Genomic DNA, 16,607 nt, shown 5'->3' with positions numbered 1-16,607 from the left:
TCTTGAAGTGGGTTTGGTTTTGGAATCTAAAGGGCCCATTTTGTTCATTCTGTTTTTTCTTGACCTAGAAGCTTGATATTAAGTATGGCTCTTATCAATTTTTCTGAAGCTAAGAACACATCTCTCTTAAACAAAGTATGCACATTCCAACTTTCTTAACCCCCTCAACCCAACCCCTGCCAAAGTAAGACCCTTTGAATTGAGTGTCTAGGTGCTACCTATGGCTGGAGATTATGTGGGTACTGTAGATTATGTGTAAATTATGTAGGTACTGTAATTTGGGGTATTGCTCGTGTTCTTGGTTACTGTTAAAATAATATATTCACTGGCATTTTCCTTGGGGGACTTTTAATTTTCTGTAGTGTTCAAAGTCCAGAGAAACCCGTAACATTCTACTTAAAATGTGATGGATATTTCCAAGTGTGTTAATCTTCCTTGGGGCTTAAACAGGAGTCCCTCATTGCTATGATTGCTTCTACAATGTGTTTTGCAGTGGTTAAATGAGGAGAAAATCATCCAGAGGCTTGTGGAAATAGTTCACCCATCGCAAGAAGAAGATGTAAGTTCTCTTATGTGCCTATAAATTTGATTTTTTTAAAAAATACAGGCAATATTTATTTGAGCACAGAACATACTTGTTTGTATAGCCAAGAAGATAACAGAGAAGGGAGCAGAACAGGCATTCCCTTTTTTTTTTTTTTTTTAATACCAGGAATTGAACTCAGGAGCACTAACCACTGAGCCCTATTTTGTATTTTATTTAGAGACAGGGTCTCACTCAGTTGCTTAGCACCTTGCTTTTACTGAGGCTGGCTTTGAACTTGCCATCCTCCTGCCTCAGCCCCCAGACCTGCTGGGATAATCTGTCATTCTTGAGTTGACCGTTTTATAAATAATTTTACATTTTGCTTGAAGCCAGAAAATTTCCAGAAATATGATTCAGCAGGTTCATGCTGAACCTGCTCCCTTGGTTACAAACCTCTTCTGTCCACACTTCCTTTTCTTGTATACCTGTTTTTAACGCAAACAATATATTCATTTCATCCAGTCTGGCTAAAGTTTTGCACTTAGCAGTATCTTGGTCACCATCATACCCTTTGGTAACTTTGTTGTTTTCTTCCTGATCCTGGACTTAATGTTCCAATGGATTTGGCCTTTGCCCTGGATGCTAAAGATTGTCTTGGCATTGGAGCTTACAGATCGAGCCCTCTTCTGAAGAGTCACCTATCATGACACAGTTGGTGTGTGTCTCTCTGAGGTCTGTAAAGTTGTCACCTCACTTATCAGGCCAAGCCATGTAAGACTGCCCGTGGTTGACCCTTCCACCTACATAGTTCCTTCTGTCCCATCATCATTTCCCCATAGGGTGATGCAGGCTGTGTCGAGAAGCCTCTAGGTTGCAGATTGGAGCGGGGCAAAGGAAGAAGTGCATAGCCAGAGGGTATTCACTTCCCAGAGGTGAATTTTCTGTGGAATTTAAATGGATCTAACTGCTTCTACTCTGGTCCATTTAAAACCTTTTGGTACCTGGAGTTTATCCTAACCAAGCTTTGAAAAGGAGTGTCACCTCCTCCTCATTTCCTCTTGGGATGTTCAGTACATGCTCTTTTGTAACATCTGTTGCTGTTGCCAGAGTTGGCATTCTAACCGCATCCCTGCATAGACCTGTGCTGTGTGCTAAGGGAGTACCCCTTGAGCTCTCCTGCTGTGGGCCTGTTGTTGCAGGAACACTGTTCTCACACATTGGAAGTGTGGCCACTGCAGAGTATGGTGAGCAGTAAAGAGCAGGGCCTGTTCCACTCTAGGAATAATTTCTACAAACAAGGTCTATGGCACAACCTGATTGCTTAACAGGATATAAGACATGTTGGCGGGGTACAGGAGAAATTGATAAAGGAAAATACCAGTTCTGCAGCAAGTCTTTGAGAAAGACAAAGCAATGCCGACTTCAGCACCTCCCTGCCTTACTCTGAAGAAAGTTGGTTTTGCCTTTGGACAGACTTACTGATATTCATGTTTTGTGTTAAGTGATAGATTGCAAATTGAAGCTGCACTGACCAGTTACTGTTTATCAAGGAGTGTTAGGCTCCTGATTCCAGTGGGAAGGTTTGTCGATCCTGGTGCATTACCCCCTTTGCTAAAGTGGAACAGTGCTCACTGTTTCACATGCCAGAGTGTAACGCATGTGGATCCTGAGATTTTAGAACTTCCCTGGAAGGCAGGCAAGCCCACTCTGCACTGTGAGATACGGTTTAGTGCTCTTACCATTGGTGTCTTACTCAAAGTTGTATTTCCTGTTGTTTGAGGAGTTTGTTTTTGTTTTTTTTAAAGCTAGCATGTCCATGTGTTGATGCTGATGAAAGTGTGTTTGGGGAAGATGTTCTTTCCAAGTGTTTAATTATGGAGCTTCTCCTGGTCAAAACTTGAATCACGTGTGCTGTACCTAGCAAGACAGCAGTGTCCAGCACTGTAAAGGAAAACCCCTCAGCCTGAACAGCAAGTGCTTACATTGAGCTCCTTTCCAGATTGACTTCTTGCTCATGGAAGCTTATGGATAGTGTTAATTTGTGTTATTTCTTAAGAAATCCCCCCCCCCTTTTCTATAAGGTTAACTTCCAACAGGTTCATAACTAAAATTGTACTTTCTTTCTTTAGCGGCATTCAAATGCTTCACAGTCACTTTGTGAAATCGTTCGCCTGAGCAGAGACCAGATGTTACAAGTTCAGAACAGTACGGAACCAGACCCCTTGCTTGCCACTCTAGAAAAGTATGTTTAAAACTTTGTTCTCATTTTTCTTATTGGTGCTATTTGATGTGTTACCTCAAGAGTGACTGGTAAGTGAAGTGTTCCTCCTGTTGGAATTGTGTCCTGAAAACACCTGTGGTGGTAAGAGGCAGGAAGCCTGCTTCTCATACAGCCTTTGTGGCACACAGTAGAAACCCACAGGGGATGAAGGTGAACGAGTGACCTTTATGTGTCGACTTCGAACTTGTCACATGTGTAACATAGAAGTCTACAGAGCTATCCTAAGATATGATAGTCACATCAAAGCTGTAGTCAACACCTCCAGGAGCTTTTGATGAAGAATAGTCTTGGGTACATATGAATTTGACCCTTTTTAATTGGCAGTTTCTCAAGAAGATCTTCCTAGGGTTTACTGTCCTTGGGCTGACTAGGGGCGACCTGAACTCTTTCCAGATTGGGGTGATATTATTACATATATATTTTTTTTTTTTGGTAGAATGTTTACTGTCAACATGTGCAGACATTTGACCTGCATCCAAACAGCTAATAGTTATATTATAGAGTGTTAATGTTAACAATACTTATTCCAGTTATTCATCCAAAGTGGGGAAATATTAACAGGGGACGACCTGAACTGGAATAAGTATTATTGTTTTGTTGTGAACCCACAGGTGCTTTGCCACCGGACTATATCTCTAGACCTTCTTTTTACATATTTATTTATTTAATTACTTAATTTATTTTGAGGCTGGGTCTCAGTAAGTTGCCCTGGCTGGCTTCAAACTTGGGATTTTCCTGCCTCATCCTCCCAAGTAGCCAGGATTACATATGTCCACTATTGTGCTTGGCCATACATACTCCTTTTAAACATACAACACCTTCTACGTTCAAATCTTTAATATTATTCTTTAGATTGAACCTTCTAAAAGTCCCATTTAGGTTGGTTAAAAATATTGAATATTAGCAATTTCATATTGTATATTACGTTGCTGTCCAGTAAACATAAAAGCCACATACAATTTCAATGCTTTTATATAAAAGTCTTGAAATCCAGCATGTATTTTACACTTAGCACATGTCAAATCAGATGAGTTCCATTTTGAGTGTCAGTTGATGGCCACATGTAGTGAGTGGCCTGTGCAGAGTCAACCCAAACATTGGACAGCTTAATAGTGATCTGAGTTCCTCAGGCCACCACAGCCCTCCATCTACACAGCTTTATTTGAGCCAAATGTATGAGCCAGAGAGCCATTGGGGTTCATGTTTCTGCTTGCTTTTGTAATTAAAACTCAGTCAATGGTAAGTTCTTGAATGAAGATAAGTATATGCTCGTTATTTGTATCATGCAATATTAAAGTAAATTTTCTCAAATACAAGGACCTGATGAGTCAGTGGCCCTGTGATGTCACCAAATAAAATGTCCACTGCACTTGACAGTGGAGAGACCATCTCTCATTGTGCTTCCCACAGTCTCATAGGGAATGGGAATCAAACCTTCCATCTCCTGGTATGTTCCCACATTGTGATGGTTCTTTTATTGTCCATTGATTATGAAAAACACAGTGACAGAAGACTTCTGTGAGTTTAAGAAACCCTTGTTAATCATCATGGCATCTGTATATATTTGGTACATTATATAATAATGTAAAGTATCTATTTAAATGTAATTATTTCATAACAGTGTAGATGATTTTTAAACCAATCTTCTGGTAGTTCATAATACACAAATGAATTGCCTAATTCTGTATTACAGTGGCCAGGAGCCCACAGATGGGGTACTATCATGTGGATGAATATAAGTTTATACTCAGGGTTGAGTTTGAAATGAGCTGAGGATAAAGAGAATGGTAAAGAATGTGGTTAAGTGGGCTAAAGTGTTTAGTAATAAATATTCAGCCTGGGAGGCAGTCTGGGCTTAAATGAGTGCATTCCATTTAGTAGCTCTGGAAAATTTTGGAGTTCAAATATTCTTTATGTGAGTGAACAGTTATTTTTGGATTGGACTATATGTGTCTTTATCCCATTTGAACCAATTTTTTTTTTTTTTTAAGTGGGTCTTTTCTGTGGCCACCTATGTAAAAACAGAAGCTAGGAGGAGCCATTACCCCATAGATAGGGTAAAGAACCTAGGTGGCTTCATGCATAAATTATTGGTGTTTATCCAGTAACTCCTGTCTTTTAAAGCAGAAAAGTGAATATATTCTCTCGTGTAAATAAATGCCTTTTTGTCCAAAGAATGTGAAGGCATTTCCTTTTACCTTGTTTGATAAGCTTAGTCCTTTAGGTTTATGATTTTCTCTGTATTTGAGGATATTTGTGTTTAGGTAAGACTCCAAAAATGGCATATCCACTGTATCGTTGACTATTGATGATCAAGGTTTTGCTGTGTTGTTTTTTTCCATCACCAATTCTTTCATGAATAAGGCAGACTTCCAATTTGATGTAGCCGTGAAATGCTCAGGCCTTTTAGCCTTTAACTTTAGGTTTTAGCAGGTGTGGAAGTGTGACATTGCTGTCTAATAGAAAGAGTGCTCTTGCTGTTGGATGAGGAGAATGTGGACAGGTACAGGTGTGTGCTCCAGTACCCTCCACCTGGAGTGAGCCACCATTTGAAGAATGTACATATATACTGTACAAGGCAATCTGTTTTCCAGTGCACAGTTCCTGACCTGCATAGATTCTATAGACTTCAGTGTCTTGTGTGACATTTACAGTACTCTTGGTTATTGGTCTTCCAATCCATTTTAGTGCTGCTCTGGGAGTGTGGGTCTGAAATTGACTTCCTGCAAGGGGACCGTCTGAAGTTAACATTAGATACCAGTTTTATTTGCTTCTCCCTAATAGGATTCTTTCTTACTTGCTGCCTGAGTCTGGAAAGAGATGGTTAGTGAAACTGATGTGCAGTGCAGTGAGTACAGCTATACCTTGGGATGGCTGGCAACTTTCTAGATGAGTAGCCAGGGACAATCTAGCTATGTGTCACATTTATAAGGGAGATCTTTTTCTTAATTCACATTGATTTGGAAAATTACTGAAATATATTAAGTTTTCTTGGAGGGTATCCATTATAAATTGGAAGTACCAATTACCTTTATGTCTTCCATTGCTTGTGATCTTGCATATGTGAGAGAGAAGTGGAATGGGAAGAGCCTGCAGAGAATGCTTTTGGGGCAATAGGTTACCAAATTTTAACTATAGAGTAAAAGGCAGTGATTGGTGTTCTCTTTTACCCATTTTAGAGCTTTCCTAATTCTGCATTCATACTTTTGTGGGAAAACATTTATGGTTTCTAATTTGCTGTTTTGAAAAGTGTTCCTCCTTATGTGGAGGTGAGGCGTTCTAAGTCTTTTTATCTCCTTCAGCTATCACCACCACCTTCATCTGAGCCAGAGGTGACATCCAGCCTTGCAATACTTGTTGGTCTCAACAAGATTACCAAAGTGACACAGGGCCCAGATTATTTTGCTGGGGGGATTGGGTAGGAATCAGTAGCTATGAGAGTGGTATTTATAATCACAAACACTTGCCTCCCTTAATAAGTATATCAAAGTAAATTATGTGAAACAGGGATGCCCATGTGCAGTAAGCCCTTCTTGAGCTATTGTATGACATGATGTTGTAGGCAGTGCATTACTGTTGATTTGTTTCCCTAGGCAAGAAACCATCGAGCAGCTTCTATCAAATATTTTCCATAAGGAGAAAAATGAATCAGCCATAGTCAGTGCGATCCAGATTCTGCTGACTTTGCTTGAGACACGGCGACCGACGTAAGCTGTCCTTTTATCATATGAAGCGATCCATGTTGTTTTTAGAAGCTAAGTTAAGGTCTTGGTAGATAAGCCACAGTAGCATGCTCTTGAGTGTCAGGTGCTGAATCTTCTGTGTGAATGATAATAGTTATAGGATTGCTGTGTATTATGGGGGTGCAATTGGAAAATGTGGTTTGATAAATATGATTTACTAGCATTATTTAGACTCTAGTTATTTGGGTTTTATAGTACTTAGAAATATTACTGAAATAAAAGCGATAGTAGGCAAATCAAAACCATAGATAGTGGCTCAAACACTAAGTAGCTTGTTTCTTGTTCATGAAAATTATAAGTGGGTGTTCCTGGATGGTGGGCAGCCCTCCTACAAGTGTTGATTCAGGGACTGTTTGCATTTCCTGCTTCTTTCTGCAGATCCTAACTTTGGGTTGTTTGTTCTGGGTTTTACCTGTGAGGGTGCTGCAGTTTCGGAGGCTGGTTAAGACAGATGGACAGGTGGCTAAGGTTTTAAGAAAAGATTTCTGCTGCTAAGTATTTCACAATCAGGAGTATAGAATGTTTTCCCTATGTGTAGCCTCCTGTCCCTGGACCATTCTTTAGGTATGTGTTTTGTTACTCTTGACAGTTTTCTCCAGTGCTACTGCACTTACTTTTTGTCACAGTTTTCTAACTGCTCTTGAAGCAAGAGAACTTGAAGAGGCATGTGTATGTAACTGTTTGGGAATATATGGTTTACAGATTGGAATTTTCCCTACCTCACTGCATACATCCAGTGAACCAGGGGACATGAAGAGATGGAGAGTCTGCCCTTGGCATGTGGAATCTTTAGCCATCTAGATTTTTTATTTATTTGTATGTGGTGCTGAGAATCGAACCCAGTGCCTCACACATGCTAGGCAAGCGCGCCACCACTGAGCCACAACCCTAGCCCCGGTAAAGCATAATTTAAGTCATATAATCAAGAACTTAAGTTTCATTAATCAAATGGTACAAGACTGCCTTGCTGCTCATGCTTTAAGGCCATCACACCATCTCTCTCCATCAGTGGATTAAAAACATATCAGGTTGTACTGTGAAGCTTATACAGACTACTGTGACTTGAAATAAATCCAAGAAAAAGCCTAAAGTTTTGCATAGGAAAGTGAAAAAAGACGCATAATTGTATCACTTAAACAGCACAGAAGACAAGAATAAAATAAAAAATAGAGGAAAATTTCTGACCAAAAGGAACTTTGGTCCTCACATGAGAACGATTTACAAAATACCAAGCAAGATCAAGTTTTAAAATAAGACTCAGATCTTAGCTTTATCCCGATAAAATTTCTGAATCCCAGGCGAAAAGAAGTCTTACAAATGTCTGGATAATGAAAATAGGCTACTTGTAAATCCAGTCAATTGCCAGGCTTCTCATCTGTAAGCTGAATAAATATTGGCATTTAAGGGCACGGCTGTGAGCCCAAGGCACTCTGGATGTACAAAAGCAGAAGAGGCATTTTCACCCCCGTGGGAACTCAGTGTTCCATCTTGTGCTATTCCTGGGGTACAGTTACTTAATGAGGACTTCACCAGAACCAAACAGAAAAATAAGAATAATGAGCTTTAAGATAGGGAAATTGTACTGGAAAGTTATGGTCAAGAACAGGTAGAGCCAAGTGCAGAGGTGCATGACTAGCCACTCGGGAGGCGAAGAAGGAGGATCACAAGTTCTAGATCAGCCTCGGCAACTTAGCAAAACAAAAAGGACTAGGGCTGTAGCTCAGTGCTAAAGTGCTCCTGGGTTCAATCCTAAGTACCAGAAAAGAAAAAAGAAATAAGTAGAGGTGTGTAAGTTAATATCATAAATTTAAATGTTAAGAATAAACAATTGAAAAAAAAGAATAATTGAAACAGGAAGTCAGATGTTGAAAAAAAAATGAAATGATTCCAGGTTGTTTGAATAAAACTCAATAAGAAGGGGTAAGTGCATATTATGGTTCAGATCTTTAACTGTGGCACCTGAGGTATGTTTTCATGCATAATTTCTTCATCTTGATAAAATTATAGGTCAGAGAGATTTTTTTAAATAAACATTGGAGTAATACATTATTTAATTTCTGGAGTATCTGAGTGTATCTGAGGGTCAGCAGAGTGAAGAAACCCTGGGAGGTATGGATACCCAGGTGATTCTCATACACCTGCAATCCCTTCAGAGAGTACTGGGAGGGGAAGGGGGGCCAACGCTAGAGAGTGAGAGCCGCCACCACAGGACCACCTTCAGAAGTGGAACAGCAGCCTTGGGAGAAAGGCAGTTTTTCACTAGGATCCTTCTCTGTTCTTGTCCCAGACTCCTAAGCCCCTGAGGAAAGGGAAGCAGCCCCTTTAACTCTGAAGACACAATGAAGACTATTTGTAATAGAAGGAAGAGACCTGGGGTGGGGGTAGGGGGAGGGTTCTATCCTGTGGGAGAGGCTAGAACACATTTTGTTCTAGACCATGGTCTAGACCATAGAGGCTAGAACACATGGTCTAGACCATTAGAGATGCCCTACCTCCACAGCCTAGGGACCCTCAGACTGAGGCCAAACCAGAAAAACACAGTAGAGCATCACCCCTACCCTGTCCTTCTCCTCCAGGCCTCCAGGTATTAAGGAACAGGTAACAATAGTTTGAGACCATAGGAAAGGCTAGTGTGGGGAGGAGCAAGCTTAAAGGGAAGATCTTCAGCTAAGGGTGCAGCAGACATTGAGGAAAAACTTGGCACATTGGCCCTAATCATAAATGCAAAGTAATTTGAGACAAAATTAAAGTCTTTAGTGCACTGAAGGAAATCATAGTAACAATAAAACCCAAACCTAGCTTAGCTGCTGACTAGATTGATTCATCTGGACTCCTAGGAAAAAAGGTGGATCCATTCCTGTATAAATGCTGTGTCCACCAGTTTCCACTCTCCTACTTGGATGTCCATCTATCAACCAAAAGTTATAAGATGAGAAGACTCCTAACAAAGTCTTGAGAGAAAGTATTAACGTACCTCAACTCAAAAATGCTAGAACTGCCAGAAAGAGAATTTCATATAAATATGATCAACATATTGAAGGCATGTGGGTAAAGTGGGCAGTATGCAAAGAGATGGGGATCTACAGACATGCTGGAAATGGAAAACAGTAGCACAAATGAAGAATGCCCTGAGCTTTTTGATAAACTTTGACATAACTGAGGAGAAAATCAGCACGGGATATCAGAAATGATCCATAATGAAATACAAAGAGACAAAAAAGACAGTGACTGAGCAAGCCCAAAAGTAATGACATGGCATCAGGAACAAATACAAAATAAAGCAAGTTCTAATATTTTCTGATGAACCAGGACTCCTTGGAGAAATGGCTGTGACTAGGGCAGGAAACATACAAGATGAGTCTGGAACATCCTATAGCCACAGAAGATAAGGAAGTACTTAGAGACACACACACACACACACACACACACACACACACACACACGACAGCTATCTAAGGGAGTGGGTAGAAAGAGCTCCCCATAGCCAAAGCTGAAATAATTTGTGAAATAAAATAGTATTATATTATAGCCAAAATTATGACCTGTCCATAAATTCATAATGATATAAATGTTTGAATAAAATAAATGAGAAGAAGAGATAAATCTCTCTCTCATAGAAGATTTCCAAATAGGTTTTGTAGGTACTCCATCCTCAGGAGTTAGAATGTAACTTCCAACTCTGTGAAGTGTGGGTTGCATATAGTAACTTCTTTCAAGAGAGTGCAATATGGAAAAGAAGAATAAAAAGTACTTTCTCATTAGAGAAACCTGACAGACTGCCTGAGCCAGATAATCAGTCGACTGCACATAATGTCATGTTGGCAGTGTGTGTCCCGGGTAGTGTACATTGAAGATGGCACTTTACCTTGTGGTCTTCCTCTCAAAGACCTCAACCATCAGAAACTACCAGAACATCCTAATGGGGAGACATTCTGCAGACTACCTGACCAGCTGTGAAAGTAATCAAAAAGCAAGAGGCTGTCAGAGCCAAGAAGAGGTGAAGGAGACATATAACTTAAGATGGTATCCTTGGTGGGATTCTGGAATAGAGAAAAGACATTAGGGAAAACTTAAGAAAATCTGAATAAAGTATGGGTTTTATGTATCAATATTGATTTGTGAATTGTGATAAATATACAATACTAATGTAAGGTGTTAATATGGAAAATTGGGTGTGGGTTGTGTGGGAACTGTACTGTTCATACTTTTTATGTATAGGTAAAATTATTCTAATAGAAGTTGATGGAACATTTAGACAGAAAAATCTTAAGAGTACAGAAGACTTGGAAGACACTAGCAATCAACTCAGGCTGATTGACACCTAGAATAATCTTTCTGCAAGAGCAGAGTGCATATTCTTTTCAAGTCATATGGAACTTTCACCAAGTGTCTTAGTTAGCTTGGGCTGCTGTAACAAATTACCATAGCCTGGAGGGTTTAATATTTATTTTTTAGTTTTCGGCGGACACAACATCTTTGTTTGTATGTGGTGCTGAGGATCGAACCCGGGCTGCACGCATGCCAGGCAAGCACGCTACCACTTGAGCCACATCCCCAGCCCCTGGGTTTTGTTTTTTTGAAGGGCAGCCCACTCTTGTTTCTCTTCAGGAGGGCCCCACCTTTATGACCTGATTACCTCCCTAAAGCCCCTTCCTCATACCTTCATCCTGGAAGTTAGAATTTCAACATAAGAATTTTGAGGAGACACAAGCATTCAGTTGATAATGTGGATATAGGCCAGTTTTCAGCTATGAGACAAATTTGAAATAATAAAAATCATGCAATATACATATCTAGATCATAATGCACTTAAAGTATGAATCAGTATAAAACTGATTTCTGAATTAATGTCAAATATTTAGAAATTAAAGAACACACTGCTAAATAACAAATGTCATAGAAGAAAGGAGAAGAAGAAAATATTATCAGATACTTGATATGGAAACAAAACATGCCAGAGTTTGTAGTATACAGTAAAAGCAATAGAGGGAACTTTACAACATTAAGTGATTGTATTAGATAAAAAGGAAGAATGTCAGTAATTAAGTTCTCTCCTTAAAGAGACTAAATGATAAGCTGGATGTAGTGGTGCACACTTGTAAATCCCTGCAACTCAGGAGGTTGAGGCAGGAATAATGCAAGCTTGAGGCCAGCCTCAGCAACTTGGAGACACTGCCTTCAAAAAAGTACTGGGAATGTATCTCAGTGGTATAGAACCCCTGGGTTCAATCCTTAGTACCCCCTTCAAAAAACAAAACCCTAAAGAACAAATTAAACACAGAACAAAGAAATAATAAATTTAAGAGTAAAAATCAGTGAACTTATAACTTAGTGAGACCCTGTCTTCAGATACAAAGTTAAAAGGGCTAGAGATGGAGCTTTTAGTGATAGAGCATCCCTGAATTTGATCCCCAGCTCTGTGGGCTAGAGAGAGAGTGGGGGGTGGGTAATTCTAGAAGTAAGAAGAGAAAAATCCATGAAACCAAAAGCTGGTTCTTTGAAAAGATCAATGATAAACCTTTAACTAGCTTGAGTAAGAAAAAAATTAAAAAGATACAAATTAAAAAGAAAAACAAAAAACCACAACAGTACGAAAGAGGGCCGCCAACTGTTCCTATCGACATTAAAAGAATAACAACAAATAAATGTCAATTTAGGGAAAGAAGTAATTTAACTTCCTTAAACAAATGCCAAAGATCATTTTTGTGTTGCACATTATGTAAAAATTAACTCAATGGATGGTACAACTAAACAATGATCCTAAAATTATAAAAGTTCCATGAGGAAACAGAAGGAAATCCCTACAGTCAGACAGACTTTTCTTACATGTATCACCAAAAAAGAAGTAGGTGGTATTAATAGTCCCATATCTGTTAGAAACTGAATTCATTGTTCAAACCTTCAACAAAAAATTTCCTACTCAACTAGAAAGGCTCCATTGATGAGTTCTACCAAAGATGTAAGGATTTCACCAGAATGTAGAAGAGGGAACACTTTCCAACTCAGGTTATAAAGACAGCACCACTCTGAAGCTCAACAAAAACAATATAGGAAAGAAAAGTGTACAACAAGATTCCACAAGAGCTTAGATGCAGAATTCCTCAAGAAATACCAGCAAGTCAAATCTAACAGTCTAACAATGTATTGGAAGTATGATACTCAAGATCAGTGTATCTTGGGAATGCACGGTTCTTGTGTCCTTCAAACATCAACAAACTAATAAAACTGATAAAGCCCTTCTATGAGAACTCCATTGGTAGCCTTTGTGGGGGGTGGGGACTGGGGATTGAACTCAGGGGCACTTGACCACTGAGCCACATCCCCAGCTCTATTTTGTATTAGAGATAGGGTTTCACTAATTTGTTTATTAGCACCTTGCTGTTGCTGAGGCTCGAATTGAACTCGGTCCTCCTGTCATAATATGGATTATGAGAAGTCATAATCCATATCCTGGGCCACTGTGATTACAGGCGTGTGCCACCGCGCCTGGCTTAATGGTCAGAGACTGAAAAGCTTTTCCTCCAAATTGGGAGCCAGAGCCAGGATACTCACTGCTGGGATGTCTGCTCAGCTGCTTACAGTAGACCCTAGCCAGTGTGGAAGGCCAGAGAGGAAACTCATCCAGATTGGAAGAGACAATGTAAAACTGTCACAGGTGTTGTCTTTGTAAAAATCCTGAAGAATGTCCCAAACCCAAACAAAATCCTCTTAGATCTTTTTTTATTTTTAATATTTGTTTTTAGTTGTAGTTAGACACAATACCTTTATTTTTAAAATTTATTTATTTATTCATTCATTCATTCATTCATTCATTCATTTATTTATTTATTTTTATGTGGTGCTGAGGATCCCGGTGCCTTGCACATGCTAGGAGAGCTCTCTTCCACTGAGCCACAACCCCAGCCCCCCAAATCCTCTTAGATCTAACAAGTATATTTAACAAGATTGCAGAATACAAAAGTCAATATTAAAAATGTACTTTTATTTCTGGTTACTAGCAGTGAATAATTGGAATGTGAAATTTCAAAAAAATAGACCCAGACAAAATGTACATTTAGTTTAATGCTGAAAATGGCAACATTGATGAAATCAAAGCTGACATAAATAGAAATACTATGTTCATGTATTAAAGCATTCAGTGTTTGTTAAGGTGCCAGTTCTCCCCAAACATACTTGTAGATTTGTTGCCGTTTCAATCCAAATCTAAATGAGGACTTTAAATTCAAGCTGATTTTAAAATTTATATGGAGATCCAAAGCAAATACAATAGACACAAAACAATGTTGCAAGAGAAAGACAACATTGGAAGGCTTATGCTCTGTGGCTTCAGGGATTATCATGAAGCTAGGATCTGGTGGTAAAAGAATAGACAGACTACTGAAACAGAACCTAGAGTGCAGAGGGAGACCTGCACAGGTGGGATTTGTGACAGGTGTGGAGGTAGTTCAATGAAGAAAAGGTAGCATCTTCAAGAGATGTTCATAGAACTATTGGATGTCCATGTGCAAAAAGGTTGGACCTCTGTAGGTTCCTTATGGATTATGAAGAATGAACTTAAAGTGGATTCTGGAACTAAACATTAATACTAAAACTATAAAAGTTCCAGAAGAAAAGGGAGGGGAGGGGCCCTGGGGATAAGAATGATAGGGTGATAATGTCTGATTCATTCTACATGACCTGTGTTACTCAACATCACATACAACCAGACAAATGAGAAGTCATCATCCATTTATGTATGATGGTTCAAGATGCATCCTACTATCATATATAACTAATTGGAGCAACAGCAACAATAGAAAAAGTTTTAAGAAAAGTTGGGCTGGAGGTACAGCTTAGTGGTAGGGCTCATTAGGCACACCCAGGGCCCTGGGTTCATTCCCCAGCATTAAAAAAAAAAAAAAAAAAAACCAAAGAAAAACATTAATAACAGTCTACTTTAAAAAAAAAAAAAAAGTAATTCTACTCTTTGGAAAATAAGACAGGTTGCCAGAAAATATTTACAGAGTAGATGTGTGAGAAAGAACTTATATCTAGAACAATAAAAAACCATATAGAGTGTGTGTGTCTTTAACAACAAGAAAACAACCAAATTTTAAGGTCAGAAGAATTGAGCAGAGCCAGTTTCTGTGGTGCATATGCCTATGTAATCCAGAGATTCAGGAGACTAAGGCAGGAGGATCACAAGTTCAAGACCAGCCCCAGCAATTTAGCAAAATCCTCTCCCCAAAGAAAAGGACTGAGAATGTAACTCAGTGGTAGAACATCCCTGGATTTAATCCCCAGTTCCCCCATCAAAAGATAAAAAAGACGTGAATAGAGAGCTAAAGAATAAAAGGCATCGCTGGAGTCATGGCCTGTGGTAGATTGTTTGCCTGGCATGTGTGAGGCCCTGGGTTCAATCCTCAGCACCACATATAAACAAACAAAAGATCCATTGACAACTAAAAATTGAAAAAAAATAAAAGATATATATATATAGAGAGAGAGAGAGGTGTGTGTGTCTGTGTATACACACACACACACACACACGCACGCACATAAATAAATACATGAAAATTGATCAACATCCTTTGTCATTTATGAGATCCGAGTTAAAACACATTGAGATACCATGCATACCCTTTGAAGAAGGTATGTTTCCTGTGGCTGTAAACAAATGCCCTCACACTTTGTGGCTTTTAACAACAATAATTTATTCTGTCACAGTTCTGATTGCCAGAAGTCAAGATTGGGTTGAGCAGGGATGCATTACCTGGTGGTGCTGAGAGAGACCATTCCTTGCCTCTCCCATCTTCTAGTGACTCTTGGTACTGCTTGGCCTCTGGTCACTGCCTACCCTCGTATTGCCTTCTCTTCTAGAAGGACGCTTGGGATGACATTTAATCCCCCTGCAGAATCTAGTACTCTCTTCTCAACAGCCTCCATTGATCACCTCTTCAAAGGCCCTTTTCTACTAAGGTGGTGTTCACAGGCTCTGACAACTAAAATGTGGATATTCCACTTCAGGAGCCATCTTGCAGCCCTTTGCGGCTAAAATAGCCATTGGAAGGAAGTGGGCAGTGCTCGATGCTGGTAACACTGTGGAGCAGCTGAAGTCTCACACCTCATTGTTGGGCCTGCAGAGAGTGATACAGCCAGTTTGTAAAAATATTTCCCATTTCCTGTAGACAGATATATTGCAGTACGTCACCCAAGTACCTACTCCACGTTAAAAATGAACCATTGTTACAATGGAAAGTCCGCAGGAGACTAGCCTAAGTGTTGTAAGAGCACTGTAGACACTGACTATAATAGCATGCAGGTCAGGGCTGGTACATAAATTAATGCTCAATATTTACTAATTGGATGAATAAAACTTATATGAATGATTAAGGAATAGTGTGTAGCTTAATGTTTCTTTTATGTAAACAAGGAGAGGACAGTTGTTCTAGAAATATGGCTAAGAAAATGGAAGGAAAGCAAACATACCTGTTCCTGTTATTCTATACAAAAGTAAATTTAGAAGAAAAAATTATTCACAGAATTATGGGGTTATAAAGGACTTTTGGACATCACCCTAGGTAGAAACTATAATGAAAGCCATATTTGGTTATATAAATTACTAAGACTCTTACATGTTAAAAAATAACTATAGGAGCTGGGGATGTGGCTCAAGCGGTAGCGCGCTCGCCTGGCATGCGTGCGGCCCGGGTTCGATCCTCAGCACCACATACAAACAAAGATGTTGTGTCTGCCAAATACTAAAAAATAAATATTAAAATTCTTTAAAAAAAATAACTATAATAAAAATCAGAGGGCGTCTCTGTTCCCCCTTTCCTAGTAGTTCAGGTTCAGAAGCTGTTCTATGTGGCTCTCTGGCTAAGAATTGCTGTCCAGGGACTCTTTTCCCACATCAGTAGCAATAGCAGATTCACATGGGGTGCTGGCTCTGTACTCGGCAGTGCTCTCAGCCCTTGGGTTCTCATGCTTCTCATAGCAGTCCTGGGAGAGATGTTCTAGTGTGATTCCATTGTCCACATTACACAAAATAACTGGTAAGTGAAGAGGTGAACTTGGC

The 16,607-nt window shown here is 39.4% G+C and overlaps 1 protein-coding gene across 18 annotated transcripts in view; it reads left to right on the top strand.

Annotated features, from left to right (window-relative positions):
* The window catches only part of Ppp6r3 (protein phosphatase 6 regulatory subunit 3), a 125,473-nt gene that overhangs the window by 62,093 nt on the left and 46,773 nt on the right, over positions 1-16,607 (top strand). For all 18 annotated transcript variants that reach the window (XM_058579663.1, XM_058579662.1, XM_058579661.1 and 15 more), the window contains exons 8-10: positions 494-559; positions 2,656-2,768; positions 6,401-6,514. In XM_058579663.1, coding sequence (XP_058435646.1) covers positions 494-559; positions 2,656-2,768; positions 6,401-6,514 — 293 coding nt within the window. The remainder of the gene's footprint in view (positions 1-493; positions 560-2,655; positions 2,769-6,400; positions 6,515-16,607) is intronic.

The sequence above is a fragment of the Marmota monax genome, unplaced genomic scaffold (assembly GCF_021218885.2).
Source record: "Marmota monax isolate L192 unplaced genomic scaffold, Marmota_monax_Labrador192_F-V1.1 WCK01_AAM20220418_F8-fsc00038, whole genome shotgun sequence".
NCBI classification, from domain to species: domain Eukaryota; kingdom Metazoa; phylum Chordata; class Mammalia; order Rodentia; family Sciuridae; genus Marmota; species Marmota monax.
This window is presented reverse-complemented; position numbering and strand designations above follow the sequence as displayed.